The 24,612-nt window shown below is 49.7% G+C and overlaps 1 protein-coding gene across 1 annotated transcript in view; it reads left to right on the top strand.

The window, feature by feature from the left end:
* The window catches only part of LOC146869702 (uncharacterized), a 101,396-nt gene that overhangs the window by 40,604 nt on the left and 36,180 nt on the right, over positions 1-24,612 (top strand). The window contains exons 2-3 of the mRNA XM_085612656.1: positions 1,007-10,966; positions 22,753-22,859. Of these exons, the coding sequence (XP_085468782.1) occupies positions 1,007-10,966; positions 22,753-22,859 (10,067 nt within the window). The remainder of the gene's footprint in view (positions 1-1,006; positions 10,967-22,752; positions 22,860-24,612) is intronic.

Raw genomic sequence — 24,612 nt, 5'->3', positions numbered from 1 at the left:
TAATTAACTTCAGAGTGCAGAAACTCCTAACTTTTAGTCGCCCCCAGACTTTACTGAGCCACCCAATCCTCAGTCATGCTGGTGACTGTGGAGGCTCTATCCCTAATCACTCCTACACATTTTCCAGCCTCAACTCTCTAAAAACAAAGGGACATATTTTTCAACATGTCACACAGCACAGCAAGTCACCTGGCGGTGCAGTGTGACAGGGAAAGGGCAGGAATGTGTTGTATTTAACATAATACAGCACATTTGCGCCTTTTCCTAGCGCTTGCACACAATGTGTTGCCTAGTGCCAATGCAGGCACCCTGGCACCCAGATGCAAGGGTGCCTATATTGCAGGCAAGATTATTTTTGTGCAGGAGCAGGAACCTTCCCCAAAAAAATAATCCCCTGAGGCAAGTGTAGCTCATATAGAAAGAGGGGCAAAAAACTGAGAAATAAAGATATTTTGGCATTTCCTTGGTCTTATTAGCACACTCTGTCTGCCCATTTGTCTGTGGATGGTGATGATGGGTGTTCTTGGTGAGTGTGACAACTCACAAACTACTGGCTCCTGACAGAAAATAAATTTACAAGGAACAGCAAGTGTTTAAAATATTTAGAAAGCATTTACTTCTTTGAACCACTTCCACAGATCCTGGCATGTTATATTGTCTGGAGGTGTGTGAGATGGCATATCATTCTTGCTTAAGTTTGACAGACACCGTCAGACACGACATGTCCCTGGTGGTGTGGGAGATATCACCTCACAGTAAGTATAGATTAAAAGGCACTGTCAGATATTAGTCTGTAGGTGTGGCAGATGTTACCTCATCCTGGTAATAGCTTAAATACACTGTGTGAGATGTCATTTTAGGGTGGTTGGAGAACTGAAAAGAATAAGATCTTACTGGTAGAGATATCCCTCGCTTAAGATCGTGACATAAGAGTGCCTTAAGGGTAGACAAAAATGAAGCAGAACATTTTGCTAAAGTGTTGTTTGTGTTGCTTCTGTTCCCACAGCTTCATCCAGCGTGACATCTGCAGACCTCTTGACCACTGAAAGTGTGACATCACCAAATACGAGGGCAGTCTCACTCAGTGCTGCAATATCACTCGAAAAAGGCTCCTCCAGCGAAACTTTGACATCTGCATCAGGGATTCCTGCAGTCTCTGTGACAATAGCTACCACAACCCCCTCTAACGGCGTGACATCTTCAAGCACCAGCTCCCTCAGTGACAGTGTGACATCACGTGATAGCAGCTATTTTAGTGGTAGTATGACATCACCAAGTTCCACCAGTGAAGGTGTAACATCTTCTGACACCAAATTCACCTCCGAGTTCGTGACATCTCTTGATGCCAGCACCACTAGTGACAGTGTGACATCACCAGATGCCATCTCATCCAGTGACAGTGTGACGTCTCTAGATACCAGCTCTACAGGTGAAAGTCTGACATCGCAGGAGGCAAGACCCACGAATTCCAATGAGATATCACCTGAAACAAGCTCCAATAGAGACATTTTGACATCACTCTACACAGGTTCCACCAAGAACAGCGTGACACCATCTGACACAAGCTTCACCAGTTTCAGTGAAATATCTCTAGGTACCAGCTCCAGCAGTGACTCTGTGACATCACAAGGCACCAGTTCTATCAGTGACAGTGTGACATCACAAAGCGACAGCTCTACCAGTGACAGTTTGACATCACCAGGCACCAGCTCCACCAGTGACAGTATGACATTACAAGGTACTAGATCTACCACTGACAGTGTGACATCACAAGGCTCCAGCTCTACCAGTGACAGTGTAACATCACCAGGCACCAGCTCAACCAGTGATAGTGTGACATCACCAGACGCCATCTCATCCAGTGACAGTGTGACATCACCAGGCGCTAACTCCACCAGTGACAGTATGAGATCACCAGGCACCAGCTCTATCACTGAGCGTCTGACATTACCTGGCGCTAGCACTATCATTCATAGTGATACGTCAGCAGGCACCAGTTTTACCAGTGACTCAGTAACATCACCAGACACCATCTCATCCAGTAACAGTGTGATAATACCAGATAGTAGCTCTATCACTGAGGGGCTGACATCACCTGACACTAGCACTATCAGTGTGACATCAGCAGACACTAAATTCATCAGTGACAGTGTGACATCTCCAGTCACCAGTTTGACCAGCGACAGTGTGACATCATCAGGCACCAGTTCTACCAGTGACAGTGTGACATCACCAAGCACCAGTACTACCACTGACAGGGTGACATCCCCTGACAGCAGTTCTTCCAGTGACAGTGTGACATCACCAGGCACCAGTTCTACAATTGACAGTGTGACATCACCAGGCACCAGCTCCACCAGTGACAGTGTGACATCACAAGGCACCAGATCTGCCAGTGACAGTGTGACATCACAAGACGCCAGCTCTACCAGTGACAGTGTGACATCACCAGGCACCAGCTCCACCAGTGACAGTGTGACATCACCAGATGCCATCTCATCCAGTGACAGTATGACATCACCAGGCACTAGCTCCACCAGTACCAGTATGACATCTCCAGGTGCCAGTTCTATCACTGAGAGTCTGACATCATCTGGCGCTAGCACTATCACTCGGAGTGATACGTCAGCAGGCACCAGTTTTACCAGTGACTCGGTGACATCACCAAACGCAATCTCATCCAGTGACAGTGTGACAATACCAGATACAAGCTCTATCACTGAGGGGCTGACATCACCTGACACTAGCGCTATCAGTGTGACATCAGCAGGCACTACTTTCATCAGTGACAGTGTGACATCTCCAGTCACCAGTTCGACCAGTGACAGTGTGACATCACCAGGCACCAGCTCCACCAGTGACAGTGTGACATCACAAGGCGCCAGCTCTACCAGTGACAGTGTGACATCACCAGGCAGCAGCTCCACCAGTGACAGTGTGACATCATCAGGCACCAGCTCTACCAGTGACAGTGTGACATCACCCAGCGCTAGCTCCACCAGTGACAGTATGACATCACCAGGTGCCAGCTCTATCACTGAGAGTCTGACATCACCTGTCGCTAGCACTATCATTCGCAGTGATACATCAGCATGCACCAGTTTTATCAGTGACTCTGTGACATCATCCGGCGCTAGCTCCACCAGTGACAGTGTGACATCACCCGGCGCTAGCTCCACCAGTGACAGTATGACATCACCAGGCGCCAGCTCTACCAGTGGCAGTGTGACATCACCAGGCACCAGCTCCACCAGTGACAGTGTGACATCACCAGGCACCAGCTCTACCAGTGACAGTGTGACATCACCCGGCGCTAGCTCCACCAGTGAAAGTATGACATCACCAGGTGCCAGCTCTATCACTGAGAGTCTGACATCACCTGTCGCTAGCACTATCACGCCCAGTGTGACGTCAGCAGGCACCAGTTTTATCAGTGACTCTGTGACATCACAAGGCACCAGCTCCACCAGTTACAGTGGGACTTCACCCGGGGCTAGCTCCACCAGTGACAGTGTGACATCACCCTGCGCAACCTCCGCCAGTGACAGTGTGCCATCACCAGTTGCCACCTCTATCACTGAGAGTCTGACATCACCTGTCGCTAGCACTATCACTCCCAGTGTGACATCACAAGGCACCAGCTCCACCGGTGACAGTGTGACATCACCCGGCACTAGCTCCACCAGTGACAGGGTGCCATCACCAGGTGCCAGCGCTATTACTGAGAGTCTGACATCACCCGGCGCTATCTCTACCAGTGACAGTGTGACATCATCCGGCGCTAGCTCTACCAGTGACAGTGTGATATTACCCGGCACCAGCTCTATCACTGAGAGTCTGACATCACCCGGCGCTATCTCTACCAGTGACAGTGTGACATCATCCGGCGCTAGCTCCACCAGTGACAGTGTGACATCACCCGGCACCAGCTCTATCACTGAGAGTCTGACATCAACCGGCGCTAGCTCCACCAGTGACAGTGTGCCATCACCCGGTGCTAGCTCCACCAGTGACAGTGTGACATCACTTGGCGCTAGCTCTATCACGGAGAGTCTGACATCACCAAACGCCATCTCATCCAGTGACAGTGTGACATCACCAGACGCCATCTCATCCAGTGACAGTGTGACATCACCAGGCGCCAGCTCTATCACTGAGAGTCTGACATCACCTGTGGCTAACTCCACCAGTGACAGTGTGACATCACCCGGTACTAGCACTATCACTCGCAGTGATACGTCAGCAGGCACCAGTTTTACCAGTGACTCAGTAATATCACCAGACGCCATCTCATCCAGTAACAGTGTGATAATACCAGATACTAGCTCTATCACTGAGGGACTGACATCACCTGACACTAGCACTATCAGTGCGACATCAGCAGACTCTACATTCATCAGTGACAGTGTGACATCTCCAGTCACCAGTTTGACCAGCGACAGTGTGATATCATCAGGCACCAGTTCTACCAGTGACAGTGTGACATCAGCAGGCACCAGTTCTACCAGTGACAGTGTGACATCACCAGGCACCAGTTCTACCAGTCACAGTGTGACATCACTCGTCGCTAGCTCCACCAGTGACAGTGTAACATCACCTGGCGCTAGCACTATCACTCGCAGCGTGACATCAGCAGGCACCAGTTTAATCCGTGACTTTGTGACATCACAAGGCACCCGATCTACCACTGACAGTATATCACAAGGTGCCAGCTCTACCAGTGACTCTGTGACATCACAAGGCACCAGATCTACCACTGACAGTGTGACATCACAAGGCGCCAGCTCTACCAGTGACAGTGTGACATCACCAGGCACCAGCTCCACCAGTGACAGTGTGACATCACCAGACGCCATCTCATCCAGTGACAGTGTGACATCACAAGGCGCTAGCTCCACCAGTGACAGTATGACATCACCAGGCGCCAGCTCTATCACTGTCAGTCTGACATCACCTGGCACTAGCACTATCACTCACAGTGATACGTCAGCAGGCACCAGTTTTACCAGTGACTCTGTTACCTCACCAGGTGCAATGTCATCCAGTAACAGTGTGACAATACCAGATACCAGCCCTATCACTGAGGGGCTGACATCACCTGACACTAGAACTATCAGTGTGACGTCAGCAGACACTACTTTCATCCGTCACAGAGTGACATCTTCTGTCACCAGTTTGACCAGTGATAGTGTGACATCCTCAGGCACCAGTTCTACCAGTGACAGTGTGACATCACCAGGCACTAGCTCCACCAGTGAGAGAGTGACATCACTTGACAGCAGTTCCACCAGTGGCAGTGTGCCCCTACTAAACACCACCAGTGACAGTGTGCCATCACCAGATACTAATGCTACCAGTGAGAGTGTTACATCACCAGTCACAAGCTCCACCAGTCACAGTATGACATTACTTGAGAGTAGCACCACCAGTGGCAGTGTGACATCACTTGACAGCAGTTTCACCAGTGGCAGTGTGACATCACCCGATACTAGCTCTACCAGTGAGAGTGTGACATCACCAGACACCAGCTCCACCAGTGAAAATGTGACATCACTAGGCACCAGTTCTACAAGTGAGAATGTGACATCACCAAACACCACCTCAACCAGTGATAGCGTGACTACCCCAGGAACCAGCTCCACCAGTGGCAGTGTGCCCTTACTAACCCCCAGGGACAGTAGGACATCTCCAGATACTAGCTCTACCAGTGGCAGTGTGACATCGCCATATACTAGCTTTGGCAGTGAGAGTGTAACATTACCAGGCACCAGCTCCACCAGTGAGAGTGTGACATCACTTGAGAGCATTTCCACCAGAAGCAGTATGACCTCACTTGACAATGGTTCCACCTGGGGCCGCGTGCCCTTTCTAAACATCAGCTCCACCCTTGACAGTATGACATCACTAGCTACTAGTTCTACCAGTAAGAGTGTGACATCAATTGACAGCAGTTCCACCAGAGGCGGGGTGCCCTTAGTAAACATCACCTCCATCAGTGATAGTGTGACAACTCCAGGCAGCAGCTCCACCAGTGACAGTGTGACTTCATCCGATACTAATGCTACCAGTGAGCCTGTGACATTACCAGGCACCAGCTCCACCAGTGAGAGTGTGACATCACTTGACAGTGGTTCCACCAGTGGCCGCATGCCCTTTCTAAACACCAGCTCCACCAGTGACAGTCGGACTTCACCAGATACTGCCTCTACCAATGAGAGTGTGGCATCACCAGGCATGTTTTCCACCAGTGAGAGTGTGACATCACTTGACAGCAGTTCCACCAGTGGCAGTGTGACATCACTTGACAGTGGTTCCACCAGTGACAGTGTGCCCTTTCTAAATACCAGCTCATCCAGTGACAGTGTGACATTTCCAAGCAGCAGCTCTACCAGTGACAGTGTGACATCACCAGTCACCAGCTCCACCAGTGGCAGTGTGACATCACTTGACAGCAGCATCACCAGTGGCAGTGTGACATCACTTGACAGTGGTTCCACCAGTGACAGTGTGCCCTTTCTAAGCACTAGCTCCACCAGTGACAGTGTGACATCTCCAAGCAGCAGCTCTACCAGTGACAGTGTGACATCACCAGATACTAATGCTACCAGTGAGAGTGTGACATCACCAGGCACCAGCTCCACCAGTGAGAGTGTGACATCACTTGACAGCTGTTCCACCAGTGGCAGGGTGCCCTTACTAAACACCACCAGTGACAGTGTGACAGCACAAGATACTAGTGCTACCAGTGAGAGTGTGTCATCACCAGTCACCAGCTCCACCAGTGACAATGTGACATCACCTGACAGCAGCACCACCAGTGGCAGTGTGACATCACTTGACAGCGGTTTCACCAATAGCAGTGTGCCCTTAATAAACACCACCTCCACCAGTGACCTCGGGAAATCACCGGATACTAGCTTTACCAGTGGTGGTGTGACATCCTTTGACAACAAGCTGACAAGCGGCAGCGTGCCTTTACTAAACACAACCTCCACCAAAGACAGTAGGACATCACCAGATACTAATGCTACCAGTGACAGTGTGACAACTCCAGGCAACAGTACTACCAGTGAGAGTGTGACATCACCAGGCACCAGTTCTTTCAGTGATGGTGTGACATCACCAGGCACCAGTTCTACCAGTGACAGTGTGACATCACCAGACGCCATCTTATCCAGTGACAGTGTGACATCACCAGGCGCCAGCTCTATCACTGAGAGTCTCACATCACCTGTAGCTAGCAGTATCGCTCCCAGTGTGACGTCAGCAGGCACCAGTTTTATAAGTGACTCACCCGACGCTAGCTCCACCAGTAACAGTGTGACATCACCCGCCGCTAGCTCCACCAGTGACGGTGTGATATTACCCGGCGCTAGCTCCACCAGTGACAGTGTGACATCACCCGGCCCTAGCTCCACCAGTGACTCTGTGACATCACCCGGCGCTAGCTCCACCAGTGACAGTGTGACATCATCTGGCGCTGGCTCCACCAGTGACAGTGTGACATCACCCGGCGCCAGCTCTATCACTGTGAGTCTGACATCACCCGGCGCTAGCTCCACCAGTGACAGTGTGACATCACCCGGTGCTAGCTCCACCAGTGACAGTGTGACGTCATCCGGCGCTAACTTCACCAGTGACAGTGTGACATCACCCAGCACCAGCTCTATCACTGAGAATCTGACATCACCCAGCACTAGCTCCACCAGTAACAGTATGACATCACCCAGCGCTAGCTCCACCAGTGACAGAGCGCCATCACCCGGCGCTAGCTCCACCAGTGACAGTGTGACATCAACCGGTGCCAGCTCTATCACTGAGAGTCTGACATCACCCAGAGCTAGCTCCACCAGTGACAGTGTGACATCACTCGGCACTAGCTCCACCAGTGACAGTGTCACTACATCCAGCGCTAGCTCCACCACTGACAGTGTGACATCACCCGGAGTTAGCTCCACCAGTGACAGTGTGACATCACCCGGCGCTAGCTCCACCAGTGACAGGGTGCCATCACCCGGCGCTAGCTCCACCAGTGACAGTCTGACATCATCCAGCGACTGCTCTGTCACTGAAAGTCTGACATCACCCGGCGCTAGCTCAACCAGTGACAGTGTGACATCACCCAGTGCTAGCTCCACCAGTGACAGTGTGACATCACCCTGCGCTAGCTCCACCAGTGACAGTCTGACATCACCAGGTGCCAGCTCTATCACTGAGAGTCTGACATCACTCGGTGCTAGCTCCACCAGTGACAATGTCACATCATCCAGCGCTAGCTCCACCACTGACAGTGTCACATCACCCGGCGCCAGCTATATCACTGAGAGTCTGACATCACCCGGCGCTAGCTCCACCAGTGACAGTGTGACATCACCCGGGGCTAGCTCCACCAGTGACAGTGTTCCATCACCCAGCGCTAGCTCCACCAGTGACAGTGTGACATCCCCTGGCGCTAGCTCCACCAGTGACAGTGTGACGTCATCCGGCGCTAGCTCCACCAGTGACAGTCTGACATCACCCGACGCCAGCTCTATCACTGAGAGTCTGACATCACCCGGCGCTAGCTCCACCAGTGACAGTGTGACATCACCCGGTGCTAGCTCCACCAGTGACAGTGTGACCTCACCCGGCACCAGCTCTACCACTGAGAGTTTGACATCAACCGGCGCTAGCTCCACCAGTGACAGTGTGACATCACCCGGCGCTAGCTCCACCAGGGACAGTGTGACATCACCCGGAGCTAGCTCCACCAGTGACAGTCTGACATCATCCGGCGCCAGCTCTATCACTGAAAGTCTGACATCACCCGGCACTAGCTCCACCAGTGACAGTGTGCCATCACCCAGCGCTAGCTCCACCAGTGACAGTCTGACATCATCCGGCGCCAGCTCTATCACTGAGAGTCTGACATCACCCGGCGCTAGCTCCACCAGCGACAGTGTGACATCATCTGGCGCTAGCTCCACCAGTGACAGTGTGACATCACCCGGCGCAAGCTCCACCAGTGACAGTGTGACATCACCCGGAGCTAGCTCCACCAGTGACAGTGTGACATCACCCGGCGCTAGCTCCACCAGTGACAGTGTGCCATCACCCGGCGCTAGCTCCACCAGTGACAGTCTGACATCATCCGGCGCCAGCTCTATCACTGAAAGTCTGATATCACCCGACACTAGCTCAACCAGTGACAGTGTGACATCACCCAGTGCTAGCTCCACCAGTGACAGTGTGACATCACCCTGCGCTAGCTCCACCAGTGACAGTCTGACATCACCCGGTGCCAGCTCTATCACTGAGAGTCTGACATCACTCGGCGCTAGCTCCACCAGTGACAGTGTGACATCATCCAGCGCTAGCTCCACCACTGACTTTGTGACATCACCCGGCGCCAGCTCTATCACTGAAAGTCTGACATCACCCGGCGCTAGCTCCACCAGTGACAGTGTGACATCACCCAGCGCTAGCTCCACCAGTGAAAGTGTGCCATCACCCAGCACTAGCTCCACCAGTGACAGTGTGACATCCCCTGGTGCTAGCTCCACCAGTGACAGTGTGACATCATCTGGCACTAGCTCCACCAGTGACAGTGTGACATCACCCGACGCCAGCTCTATCACTGAGAGTCTGACATCACCCGGCGCTAGCTCTACCAGTGACAGTGTGACATCATCCGGCACTAGCTCCACCAGTGACAGTGTGACATCACCTGGAGCTAGCTCCACCAGTGACAGTGTGACATCACCCGGCGCTAGCTCCACCAATGACAGTGTGACATCACCCGGTGCCAGCTCTATCACTGAGAGTCTGACATCACCCTGTGCTACCTCCACCAGTGACAGTGTGACATCACCCGGTGCTAGCTCCACCAGTGACAGTGTGACATCACCCGGAGCTAGCTCCACCAGTGACAGTGTGACATCACCCGGCGCTAGCTCTATCACTGAGAGTCTGACATCACCCGGCGCACGCTCCTCCAGTGACAGTGTGACATCATCCGGCGCTTGCTCCACCAGTGACAGTGTGACATCATCCGGCGCTAGCTCCACCAGTGACAGTGTGACATCACCCAGCGCCAGCTCTATCACTGACAGTCTGACATCACCCGGCGCTCGCTCCACCAGTGTTAGTGTGACATCATCCGGCGCTTCCTCCACCAGTGACAGTGTAACATCACCCGGAGCTAGCTCCACCAGTGACAGTGTGCCATCACCCGGCGCTAGCTCCACCAGTGACAGTGTGACATCACCTGGCGCTAGCTCCACCAGTGACAGTGTGACATCACCAGATAGCAGTTCTACTGCTAAAAGTGTGGCATCCTCTGGTTTCAGCTACTCCATGGATGCCGTGACATCTCCAGCTCTGACCAGGGCAGTCTCACCTGTTGCTGTGACATCTACTGATAATATCATCCCCACCAGCGGCAGTGGGACATCGCCTAGCGCCTCCTCCACCACGGCTGTGAGTTCATCGAAGTCCAGCTCCGCGGGTGAGCGGGTGACATCTTCAACTGGGACCAGTCAGCAGTCCAGCAGTGACGTGACATCTTCAGCTGGGACCAGTCAGCAGTCCAGCAGTGGCGTGACATCTTCAACTGGGACCAGTCAGCAGTCCAGCAGTGGCGTGACATCTTCAACTGGGACCAGTCAGCAGTCCAGAAGTGGCGTGACATCTTCAACTGGGACCAGTCGGCAGTCCAGCAGTGGCGTGACATCTTCAACTGGGACCAGTCAGCAGTCCAGCAGTGGCGTGACATCTTCAACTGGGACCAGTCAGCAGTCCAGCAGTGACGTGACATCTTCAACTGGGACCAGTCAGCAGTCCAGCAGAGGCGTGACATCTTCAACTGGGACCAGTCAGCAGTCCAGAAGTGGCGTGACATCTTCAACTGGGACCAGTCAGCAGTCCAGCAGTGGCGTGACACAGGGTCACACCAGCTTCCCAGGGGTCTTCCATGCCTTCAGCCATGGTAAGTTGATGGACAGACGGACGGACGGACAGGCGGATGGATGGATGACTGAAGGGATGGATGGACAAATGAGTTGGAGGGAGTGAGTAGATAGATCGAGGAAAAGAGACGTGACGGGTGCCTTATTGGATAGATGGGTGGTATCATGGCTCAATGATTGGATGAAGAGAAATGGGCGGATGGATGGATGGATGAAGGGTCGACTAGAGATCATTGGATAGACAGGTTAATGGATGAAGCGATGGATAGACGAGTAGAGATCAGTGGATAGACGGATGGATTACTGGATGAAAAGATGGATTAAGGAATGGATGTATGGATGGATGGATGGATGGATGGGTGAATGGATGGGTGGATGAATGGATGGGTGGATGGATGGGTGGGTGGATGGATGGATGGATGAGTGGGTGGATGGATGGGTGTATGGGTGGGTGGATGGATGGATGGATGGATGGATGGATGGATGGATGGATGGATGGATGGATGGTGGATGGATGGATGGATGGATGGATGGGTGATGGATGGATAGATGGATGGTTGGTTGGTTGGTTGGGTGGGTGGGTGGATGGATGGATGGATGGATGGTTGGGTGGATGGATGGATGGATGGATGGATGGATGGATGGATGGATGGATGGATGGATGGATGGATGGATGGAAGGATGGATGGATGGATGTGTGGGTGGGTGGGTGGGTGGATGGATGGATGGATGGATGGATGGATGTGTGGGTGGGTGGGTGGGTGGATGGATGGATGGATGGTTGGGTGCGTAAATGGATGAATGGATGGTTGGATGGATGGATGGATGGATGGATGGATGGATGGATGGATGGATGGATGGATGGTTAGGTGGATGGATAGATGAATTATACAACTTTATCCAGATTGACTTTCAGTGATTACCTTTCTTGGTGCATCAACACATCACAATAATGACATTTCCAGTAGTGCCCCCGTTACTGACCAGTATCCTTCATCATCCTCGCTACGCCTCAACCTTCAGAGAGTCATTACTTTGTGGTGAACTCACATCAGACATAAGAAAGAGCAGGAAGGTAAAAGTGAAAGGGGTTTGCAGAGCTATGCCTGCCCATCACACGTGCTGTATAAACCCAGGGCCACTGGAATTATCCAGCAATAAAAGGCAAATTATGCAACACATTTTGCGATTGTACTACTAAATTATTTTGTGAATTTTAGACTTGTTAACACCGGCTGGGCATTAGTTGTACTTCTTTAATACCAGTTTAAGACTCAAATATACAATAAGCAACAGAAAGGTGACCAGTCCAACTTTCCAAAGGGCCTTCCACTGCTCGGTAACACGTGCCACTGGGGATCCTGGGCATAGGGAGAGACAGCACCCCTGTAGAAGTCTCGCCAGGTCCAAGATGCCAATGGGCCAACTCACTATAGTGCAGAGCCCATGGACAGCTACTCCGAGAGGATCAGACCCAGGCTTTCGCCCTAGTGACGTCTGTCCATAGGCAAAAAATATGTTAAATATGATAGAATCCATCAGTCCGCACATGGTTTTCATTCAATAGTATGGCAGGCCCCTGCACTCCCTGAGATGGAATGAGTGTGCCTGGAAGTCTGTCCCTGACAAGCTTCCTATGGAATCTAGGAGGTAAGATTTGTGCCAGTGAAGGAGACACACTCCATATGAGTGAGACGCACTCAATATGAGTGACACTCCCTCCAAGTGCGTGACACTCCCCTGCAACTAAAAGGAACCCCTTCATTGGCAGTGAGTGAGGCTAATTCCTAGTGAGTGAGGCTCATATCTCGATAGCGAGACCCTTTTCACTGTGATCCATCCTTAGTGATATCGGTGTCAAAGCATGTCACTCATTTCATCTGATTGGCTCAGAGACTGACACTCCCCCATCCCCACCCACATGCGCTCAGGCAGCGCCTGCAGGGACCCCCAACTCAAGGTGCTGAATGCTTTTTCCAGGTCGACCCATGTTACTAAAGCGTCCTGTCCTGATGCCTCTGGCGTGTCTTCCATAATCCTGAACAGTCTTCCGGGGTTTAGAGATTTTTACGCAATTGGAGGATTCCATTTTGTTCCGTATGAACTAGGGATAGTAAGTGTGGATAGAGCCGTTTGCATGGGACTTTACAAGGAATTTTATAGTCTCTGAGGGGGCTCCAAACTTTTCAGTACGAGCGCCACATCGTATATTTTACAAATATTCTGAGGCCGGAAAAAATCAGTTTTATAAATGAATTAATAAGGTTTACTTAGATCTTTTTTGTAATCACCATGATATGATTCAGAACAAAAGAGAAATGTGACAATCACAAAGAAACAATTCCATGCGTAAACTGACAAATTATAAATAATGAGTAAAAATGCCAAACATTAGCAAATAGTCTGACAAAATAATCAATTACTTAACTGTGGATAAGAAAAGCAGGGTATTCATTTTTCCCTCATTTTAAATAATAGAGATGATTCAAGATGTTCTGCCGCCCCCTATGAGGCAACAAAAGAATAGATATATATTTCCCTTTGTTCATCGGAGTCTGAGGCTTTGGAAAACAACAAAGAAATGACATTTTAGCCCATCAGCACTAAAGTTGCTGAGGGTCAGATAAAGTTTTGTAGAGGGCTGTGGTCTGGAGACCCCTGGTCTAGGATGAACATAGACAGCGGTCCATATGATGCTCTGTCCAGCTCGTCTCTTGGGGCTTTGGAAATGAGGCGATTAGGGCTGCTCCAGGTGTTGCAGGTAGTTTACCATCCTCCAGGGAAACAGAATACAATCTGCCTAACTGTGGAGCTAAGAGATGTATGAAAGTGTGCTAAAACTTAGTTGGTAAAAGTCTGTGACCGGTGTTTGCCCCTTCGTCTTGTCCTTTGAGACATCACTTGTCCCTCATTCACTGGGACATTTAACTCTTTCTCTACTTCATCAGGTAACCTCTGTAGTACAATTCTACCCTTCTATTGGCACCTGTGAAGGACCCTCTCTCTCACTCTATAGTGGTGTATATTACTCTAGAAAAGTGTCATTGGTTTGTTTTTGATTGTGCACCACTTCACCAGAGCCTTCCCTTAGTTGTAGAATTGGAGTACTCCTCTGCTCCATCTCAATCATCGATACTGTAGGAGAGTAGGATCTGCTTCACATGGGTACCCCCACTTTTTGCTGGTGTTTCACTGTTTTTCGACCTTAGTCTGGCTGTGGCCCTGCTAATCAGGACCACAGCCTAGCTGCTTCCTCTTTCAAGGGTGAAAAATCTTCAGGTGGGGATTCACAGTCAGGAAAGGGTAAAGGCCAGAAGAAGCCTTGGTGCAAAATATGTAAACAGAAAACTCACTGGACTAGCGACTGCACCAAGGCCAAAGAAAATACTCCAGCCCCCACCAATGCCCCTAAGGCACCTGCTCCCCCTAGTGCAGTTACAATTGGTGGTGGGAATAAACAGAATAAGGGTGTAGTAGGGTTGACCCTGGGTTCTGAGATGGACTCTGGCCTAGTCAGAGTACCAACTCAGTCTGTGCTTGTCAGTGATGGGCGCATGGATATGTCCCCCTTTGTGAATCCCAGTAAATTGGGCAAATACAGATAGCAGCCTTTAATTAATGGAGTAGAAGCTTGGGCATTCAGGGACACAGGAGCAAGTGTCACAATGGTGACAAAAGATCTTGTGGATCCTGGGCAGATTATACTTGGTGAAATGTACCAAGTGACCAATGCTAGCAATATCAGAACAGACCATTCTCTGGCAGTTGTTAACTTCTCCTGGGGTGGGGTAACTGGCCTTAAGAAGGTTGTGGTAAGTGCAGACCTACCAGTACAGTGCTTGCCTTGCAATGATCTAGAGACTTCAGCTTGGGCTGAAGTGGAGCTCAGGACACATGCAGAAATGTTAGGGATCCCTGCACATGTCTTTGCTGAGACCAGGTCACAGGCAAAAATGTCAAAGGCTGGACAGGCCCTGGATTCTGGAATAATGGACCAGGTGCCTCACAAGAGGAGGAGCAGTAGGGTTAAGGCAGAGCCTTCCCACCTGGCTCAGGATGCTGATCAGTCTCCTCAGGAAGATGATCTTGAGCCTGAAGAAGGAACTGTCCCAGAGGAGCTTGAAACTGACCAGGTTGAGTTCTTGGGGACAGGGAGCCCTTCCAGGTCTGTTCTGAGCCAGGAGCAGAAAACCTGCCCCTCTCTTGAAACCCTCAGACAGCAAGCTGCTGATGAGGCTGCTGGGAATGCTAGTGGCACCCATAACGTTTATTGGGATGATGGACTCCTTTACTCAGAGAGTAGAGACCCCAAGCCTGGTGCATCCAGGAGGTTGGTTATACCTCTGAAGTTTAGGGGTTTCCTATTGACACTAGCCCATGATATTCCCCTAGCAGGACACCTAGGCCAGAACAAGAGTTGGGACAGAATTGTTCCTCACTTTCACTGGTCTCACATGTCTGAAGACACAAAGGAGTTTTGTCGCTCCTGTGTAACCTGCCAGGCCAGCGGCAAGGCAGGTGGCACTACAAAGGCCCCACTGATACCACTACCTGTGGCGGGGGTGCCCTTTGAAAGGGTAGGGATTGACATTGTTGGTCCCATGGATCCCCAAACAGCATCTGGGTACAGATTTATACTGGTGGTAGTGGATCATGCCACCAGGTACCCAGAAGCAATTCCCATAAGGACCACTACAGCACCTGTAGTGGCAAAAGCCCTCTTGAGTGTGTTCTCAAGGGTAGGTTTTCCAAAGGAGGTAGTATCTGACAGGGGTGCAAACTTCATGTCTAGTTACTTGACTGCTATGTGGAAGGAGTGTGGAGTGAACTACAAGTTCACCACAACCTATCACCCACAATGCAATGGTTTAGCTGAAAGATTCAACAAAACCTTAAAGGGCATGATCAAAGGACTCCCATAGAAGCTTAGGCGAAAATGGGACCTGCTCTTGCCCTGCCTTTTATTTGCATACAGGGAGGTGCCTCAGAAGGGAGTTGGCTACAGCCCATTTGAACTTCTGTTTGGACACCCTGTCAGGGGTCCATTGTGTTTGGTGAAAGAAGGATGGGAGTTACCTCTCAAGCCCCCAAAGCAAGACATAGTGGACTATGTACTTGGTCTCCGCTCCAGGATGGCTGAGTACATGAAAAAGGCAAACAAAACCCTTGACACTAGCCAGGAACTGCAAAAAGCCTGTCATGACCAAAAGGCTGTACTGACTGTTTACCAGCCAGGACAGAAGTGTGGGTGTTGGAGCCTGTGGCCCCAGCAGCTCTCCAGGACAAGTGGAGTGGACCCCACACTATTGTTGAACAGAAAGGGGAGGACACCTACTTGGTAGACGTGGGAACCCCTAAGAGTCCCCATAGGGTACTTCATGTCAACAGGCTAAAGCCATATGTGGACAGGGCTGACATGGGCTTGCTCATGGCAACTGTTGTAGTCTTGGCAGGCAGCCTCACTGCCCAGCAACAAGCTGATTGCAGACAGGTGCTCAATCAGTTCAGACACATGTTCTCACTGACTCCAAGTCAGACTACCTGGTGCACTCATGAAGTGGACACTGGGGACAGTCCGCCTATTAAAAATAAGATTTATAGGCAACCTGACCATGTCAGGGACTGTATCACGACAGGAGTCCAGAAAATGTTAGATTCAGATAGCACTTGGGCTAGTCCAGTGGTTCTTGTGCCAAAACCTCACACCAGTGGTGGAAAAAGAATGATGAGGTTTTCTGTGAACTACAGGGGTCTCAATGCAGTCACTAGGACTGATGCCCATCCAATACCAAGGGCAGATGAGCTTATAGATACTTTGGCCTCAGCCAAGTACCATAGCAAATTTGACTTGACAGATGGCTACTGGCAGATCAGGCTAGCTGATGATGCCAAGCCAAAGACAGCATTTTCAACCCCTAGTGGGAGCTATCAATTTGTGGCAATGCCCTTTGGTTTGAAAAATGCACCTGCCACTTTCCAAAGGTTGGTGAATACAGTTCTCACAGGTCTGGAAGCCTTCAGTGCAGCATATCTAGATGATATTGCTGTCTTTAGCTCCACCTGGGAGGATCACCTGGTCCACCTAAGGAATGTTTTGGAGGCCCTGCAAAAAGCAGGCCTAACTATCAAGGCTACTAAGTGCCAGATAGGGCAGAGTCAGGATGTGTTCCTGGGCCACCTTGTAGGTGGAGGCCAGGTTCAACCATTGCAGAGCAACATCCAGACCATAATGGACTGGGTTGCTCCAACTACCCAGACTCAGGTGAGAGCCTTCTTAGGCCTGACTGGGTACTATAGGAGATTTGTCAAAGGGCATGGATCAATAGTGACACCCTTTAATGACTTCACTTCTAAGAAAATGCCCAAAAAGGTTCAGTGGACAGCTAGCTGTCAAAAGGCATTTGATGACCTGAAGCAGGCCATGTGTACTGCTCCCATTCTGCAGAGTCCTGACTACTCCAAGAAGTTCATTGTTCAAACAGATGCATCTGAATTGGGGGTTGGGGCTGTACTGTCACAATTGAATGAAGAAGGTCAGGGTCAGCCAGTGGCTTTCATAAGCAGAAGGCTGACCCCTAGAGAGAAACGTTGGTCAGCCATTGAGAGGGAGGCTTTTGCTGTGGTATGGGCTCTGAAGAAGTTGAGGCCATACTTGTTTGGTACTCACTTCCTTGTTCAGACAGACCATAATCCCCTCTTATGGCTAAAACAAATGAAGGATGGAAACCCCAAACTGCTTAGGTGGTCCATTTCCCTACAGGGGATGCACTTTACAGTGGAACATAGACCTGGGAGTGACCATGCCAATGCAGATGGACTCTCTGGGTATTTCCACTTAGAACATGAAGACTCAACTGGTCAAGGTTAGTTTAATGTCCCTGCGTTTTTATTGGGGGGGGGGGTGGTGTGTAGGAGAGTAGGATCTGCTTCACATGGGTACCCACACTTTTTGCTGGTGTTTCACTGTTTCCCTGAGACCCTGCTAATCAGGACCACAGCCTAGCTGCTTCCTCTCTAAAATGGTTTGCATGTACATTAGGTACATATCTAATTGGATTCTGGAGTGCCTTATAAGCCCCTAGTATATGGTATACTATGTACCTAGGGCATAGGTACCTCAGAGGCCTACCAGTGGCTGCAGCATATATTATGCCACCCCTGGGAAGCACTCCAAAATGACACCACAGGTCTGCTACTGCAGCCTGGGTAAGGGTGTGCTTGCACCCCTTACTGTGGTATAGGCTACCTATATCCATGTATATATACAGACACATATAAACCTATAAGTCACTCCTATGGCAGGCCCTGACAATCCTGAAGGCAGAGTGCTTGGATTTGTGTGAGAGGGAGCCCAAGGATGAGCTGAGCCCCTCTGCAGCTTTCGGAAATACTTCCTTATGGCTGTTCTGTGATACAGCCATACCATATACTCTTAAGTGCATTATAACCTCGCGGTAAATGCTAACTTTGGAATGGCTGAAGACGGCTGAAATGCCAGAAACCGGTCCTAGGAAGCTTGTTTCCGGTCCAGGGAAGACATGGCTTTGCAGTCCGGGCTGGACTGTTCCCATGAGGCACAGGGTCAGACTGATTTGCATATGGCCATGTCTGAACTGGGGTGGCAGAGTGGGCTAAAGAACGGTGATGGATGAAACCCAGATCAGTTGACTGGGGGTGAGTGCTTGCAATGTTCAACACTCCTTCCATTATTTCCTTTGGTTTTAACTTTGGAATGGCTACATAAAAACATGTCATGTGTCAAACGCTTTTGAATACTAACCCCTCGCCAGTTCTGGCAGTGGGGGTAGCATTCCACCCTTCTAGAGGGAGAGACATGTTCACACTGGCTAAACCCGGTAGGACTTTCCTGAGCCCTGGCATCACAAAATGGATGCCTCTTCCACAGACACGGGTCTGGCCTCCTGCTGCTGACCGAAACTCCGGCAGGGGAGACCTGGACAATAGGTTTCCTGTCGAGGGGAGGTGTCACCACCTCCCCAGACAGGCAGATGTGTATTGGGGCTGGGCGGGAGCACTCTCTGGTGCTTTGAAGTCCTGCACTGGGGGCACGTTTGCTGTTCCTGTGCATAGCCCAGTTCAAACTGGTTGCAGGGGCTACCTGCCCCTGCTCTGGCGCGAAACCAGACAAAGGAAATGGGTGTAATCACCCCTCTTTCCAAGCCCACCCATAGGCGGGGCCTTAGAGTTAGTCCATCCCCTAAACTTACTATAAGTATAGGGTTCCAGTCCCTAGGACATTAGATTGCCCTGGACAAAACTCTGCAACATATATCCTGGACCTTTGACTTTCTATCACGACTAGAAAACGGAAGAAATCTCCCTTGGGGTCAAGGAGTGACTCCCCTGCTTGGCAGGCACCAAAGAAGCAACTGACTGGTCTGCATCGCAGAAGCTACCGCCAGACACCGAAGTCTTTGCATCACCAGAGGTGGATTTCCAGACTTCCACGAAGCTACTCTAAGTCCACAGCAAAACTGAGGCCCGTGGCTATCGTGGGTGACGTGGAACTGTGACCCTTGAACACCATGATCTTTTGCAGCAACACTATCTTCCTGGACATCCTTGAAGTTGTGCTTTAGGCTCCCAGTAGCCCCACCCTTGAGCACCTCCTGCACCGAAGATAGTTGGCCTCCACTCCATGAGTGACCCGTGGGCCAGCTTCAAATGCGACCGCTTGAGGGTCCTTTGCGATCACTAGCCCTTTGGCTAGCAGGTCCCCATAAAGGCAATTCCTTTGCTGCTTGGGCTTACCTGGTTGCGCTAGATGTTCCCTGACTTACCCTCACTGGGTGAGTCCCTCAGACCTTGCTGGTCTGCACCGCAGTCCTTTCTCTAAATTCCAGTGACTTGCCGTTGCCAAGGCTTGTTGTGTACATTCTGGTCGCCGACACCGCAGCACTCGACAGACTTTGTGGGATAGCTCGAATCCAGCTCGTGGACTTCGTCGATGCCTCCTGGACCTTGTGGCTGAAGAGTCAAGACAACCATCAACTCACCTGAAGCACCCGACATCTGTGGGCATTGGTCCATCCTGCCCTCGGTCACTGGCAAGTGACCCAGATTCTGTCCCGTCTGCTTTCAGGTTCCTTACATCCTAGATCCAGACTTGGATCTCTCCGGACACTTCTCCTCTTCACGGCAGCAGCAGTTCTTTGCAGGCTTCCATTGGAATCGACGACGCGACCGACACCAAAAGACACCCATGCGCCCGGCTTCCCTCAGTGAGGTAACTCGAGTATTCCAGTGCTCACTTCCTAAGTCCAAAAGGGTTTGGTCCTGACTCGATTAGAAGTGTCCCTAATCTTTAAATTACCAACCGCAACATTGCCCATAGAAGATAACGGGAACCCGCGGTTGTGTTTACACAATGCATACAGTCCCCGTGGGTCCCCTGTGTCACTACCTCGGGTGTTTCCTTAGGGTCCCAGCGATTCTACAGGCTCTAGGCCTTGTGTCTAGTTCAGTCGTGGTTCTTATACCACTTTTTTGGTATATGGTTTGGTACGCCCCTAGGGCCCAAACGTGTATTTGTGCTATTACTGATGATTTCTATCTTGTAACTTAAGTACTTCGAACTCCAGTCTCATAAAGAGACTAGAGGGGTGTGTGTTAACCTAAATACATATATTTTAAATATATACCTGGTGTGGTTGTCCTTTCATTTGATCATTCAAGAGATTATAGACTGGTAAAACAAGCTGCTTTACATTCCTTCAAGACTTAGCCTGAAGGCTGCTCTCCATAGCTACCACTAGGATAGCTTTCAATAAAGGTTGTCTTTAACCTATCACCATAAGGGGTTGTTTGGACTGATACAAAGTGCCCACTAGAACTAGTGGACAGCGTATATCAGGCCACCTTCTCACAGATACTACGAGTCATCCAACTTTCTCTCACTCTATCTAAGGTGGTCAGTTGCTGGGGTTCATCAGACTCAAACCACATTCTCTCTGATGACGTTGCCCCTAATGACTACTTTAAATACTTCCCATCCAACTACTGCATTTACTCAGTGCCTTGATTCTTCATAAAGACATTTTGTATTGTCTCTCCCAGTGAGCCCATGAACGTACCATCTTCCCTCATGGAGCCTTGTAGTTTTCATGTGGGGGCAGTCGAGTTCTGCCTGACCCACATTCAGGGCAAGAGGAGTGGGCTGTGATCAAATAAAGTTCACCCCAATTACTCAGAGATCTTTACAACTAAACTAAGATCCACTGAGTACAGGATTTGGTCCAAACTCACGTGTAAATTGTGTGCCAGAGAGTAGTATGAATACTCGATACTCTAACCATGTGCATGTAAGTCAGATACGAATACTCCATACTCTAGCCATGTGCATGTCAGTCAGATAAGAATACTCCATACTCTTGCCATGTGTATGTTGGTCAGATACGAATACTCCATACTCTAGCCATGTGCATGTCAGTCAGATACGAATACTCCATACTCTAACCATGTGCATGTCGGTCAGATACGAATACTCCATCCTCTAACCATATGCGTGTCGGTCAGATACGAATACTCCATACTCTAGCCATGTGCATATCAGTCAGATCCCAATCTACTGCAGACCCTTATGCACTGCCTCTACTGGAGTGTTGGCTAGTGGTGGGTTGAAATTGCCCAAATCCATGTCTAATCTCCAAACCCTAACATCATCGGTGTCCTTGGGATAGTAGCTAGTATCTCAGGCAGTTTGGCAAGCAAATTCAGCTGGTCTAGATTGGGAATGCCGCCTAACGTGATTTCTAAGACACACAGTCTGCCCCGGATTGTGAACATTATATAGACCCCTCTTCATGATGATGATGAAGAATATTTGTAAAGTGCAAACTATGTTCCCTGATAGAAAGGTGTTCTGGTGTTAAGAGAATAATTGATTATGATGCAAGAGAATGTATATGCAGCTCAGATTTCAACTATGTATGTATTCTATGGGACCGATTCACAAAGGTAAAGTTAGACCAAAGGTTTAACTTTAGACCTGAAGTGTAAGTGTAGACCTAACGTCTAAATTAAGATTAAAAGTCTAACTTTACTACTTCTCGGTATTCACAAAGGTAGTTACTACTAGTACGTTTACTGCTAGTAAACTTACAAGCAGTAAAGTTACTAGTAGTAAATGTATTACTAGTAACGTAGTAAAGTTACTAGTAGTAACTTACCTTGGTGAATACTGAAAAGTAGTAAAGTTAGAAACTGACATATAGGTAACGTGGAGGCATAAAACTCTGCATGTAGTTTGTGAATTGCAATTTGTAGTAAGTTTTGTAGCACTACAAAATGTCCTACATAGAGAGGTTTGTGATCCAGGCCCAGAGTCATCAGGATGCATAGGTCATGATGGACGCATGGGCATTCCTGCCCATCTTGGACTGTATTTTCTGAAAAGAAAACTCACTTCAAAACATGCATTCTTACTTGTCTTGACACAAGTTTTAGGCAAAGAGAATTTGGAATAGTCAATAAATTACTATTTAGAGCCGAGAACAATGATTGTTATGCATTTTTAAGTGCAACGTAGGAGACTATAGCAGGAGTGCACTTGGTGTTGGTTTCATTTCAATAACGTGTACCTAATTTGGCCATAACTGGGCTGTACTTATATAACTTATAAAGTGCTTTAAGAGTGACTTGAACAGACCTTTAACGTTACATGAAGTTGCTGACATTTGTTCTCTGTTGCTGGATTGCAATGCCTGCTTATCACAATAGAAAAGGTGCTTACATAAAATGTCAGTGTCATCTCTTGCTAAGTTATCATCTCCTCCTGTCCCCACAGCTAAGCCAGACTCCAGGAGCAGCGAGGGAGTCCCAGGGTGGGCCGTCATCCTCATCTCTCTAGTGGCTGTACTTTTCATCATGCTCCTTCTGGTCTGCTCCTTCACGGTGAGTTTAAAATCTGTCAGCTTCATGGTAGAACCACCCGACCCACCTTTTATGGTAGGAGTAGGCCACCCAACCCACCTCTCATGGTAGGACCACCCAATCCACCTCTCATGGTAGGACCACCCAACCCACTTCTAATTGTAGGACCGCCCAAGCCACCCCTCATAGTAGGAACTCCCAAGCCACCTCTAATGGAAGGACCATCCAACCAGCCTCTCTTGGTAGGACCACTCAACCCACCTCTCATGGTAGGACCACCCATGCCACCTCTCATAGTAGGACCACCCAAGCCAATTCTCATGGTAGGACCACCCAACCCACCTCTCATCGTAGGACCACCCACTCCACCTCTCATGGTAGGGCCACCCAACCCGTCTCTCATGGTAGGACCACCCAACCCACCTCTTGCAAGCCTCATGGTAACGCCTCAGCCCCACACCTCCAACACACAGCCTTTTAGCCTTCCACAGCCTTCCATCTCAACCTTTCCCCCAACTGCCTTCATCATCTGCAACTCATGCAAAACTGAGAACTGAGTTTATGAGTTCCATAAAGAATGTCAGTGCTCTTTAGCTGCACAGTAAGACTTCAGTCCTCAGAGGCCACAATCCTCTGTACTTGGGCAAACAATCTGTAAGAAGCCCTTCATAAGAGAGAAATAAACTTAGCATTTATGCAGAGGGGCAACAACCTTAGCATCTCTACATAGATAGAATCAACCACAGTATCCCTGCACTGGGAGAAACAAGCAGAACCGCATCTCTGCAAAGGGTGTAACAAGCACAGCATCTCTGCACAGGGAGAAACAACAATAGCATCCTTGCTTATGGAGAAACAACCATAGCATCTCTGCACACAGAGAAACAACCACAGTACCCCTGCACTGGGAGAAACAAGCAGAACAGCATATCTGCATAGGGAGAAACAACAATAGCATCTTTGCATAGGGAGAAACAACCATAGCACCTCTGCACACAGAGAAACAACCACAGTACCCCTGCACTGGGAGAAATACTCATAGCATTTCTTCACAGAGACAAACTCCATAGTATCACAGGTAGAAACAACCAGAGCATCTATGCACACTGAGAAACAACCGAGGCATTTCTGCACAGGGAACAACTAGCATAGCATTTATACACAGCGAGCAACAACCATAGCATCTGTACACAGGGAGCAACAACTAAAGCATCTCTGCACATGGAGAACCAACCATAGCATCTCTGCATAGGGAGAAATAACCATAGCATCTCTGCATAGGGAGAAGCAATCATAGCATCTGTGCATTGGGAGAAACAAACACTGCATCCCTGGACTGGGAGAAGCAGGCACAGCATCTCTGCAAAGGGTGCAAGAAGCACAGCATCCTTGCACAGGGAGAAACAACCATGGCAGCTCTGCATGCAGAGAAACAACCACAGTATCCCGGCACTGGGAGAAACAAGCAAAGTATCTCTGCACAGGGAGCAAAAACCATAGCATTTATGCACAGGGACCAATAACCATAGCATCTCTGCACGGAAAAAGTGGCCATAGCATCTCTGCAAGGGGAGCAACAACCATAGCATCTCTGCACAGGGAGAAATAACCATAGCATCTCTTCACAGAGAGAAACACCACAGCATCACAGGAAGCACCACTCAGAGCATCTATGCACACTGAGAAACAACAGAGGCATTTCTGCACAGGGAGCAACTATCATAGCATTTATGCACAGCGAGCAACAACAGGTTCTTCACTGGTGGAAACAAAC

The sequence above is a fragment of the Triturus cristatus genome, chromosome 1_1 (genome assembly GCF_964204655.1).
Source record: "Triturus cristatus chromosome 1_1, aTriCri1.1, whole genome shotgun sequence".
In the NCBI taxonomy this organism is placed as follows: Eukaryota; Metazoa; Chordata; class Amphibia; order Caudata; family Salamandridae; genus Triturus; species Triturus cristatus.
This window is presented reverse-complemented; position numbering and strand designations above follow the sequence as displayed.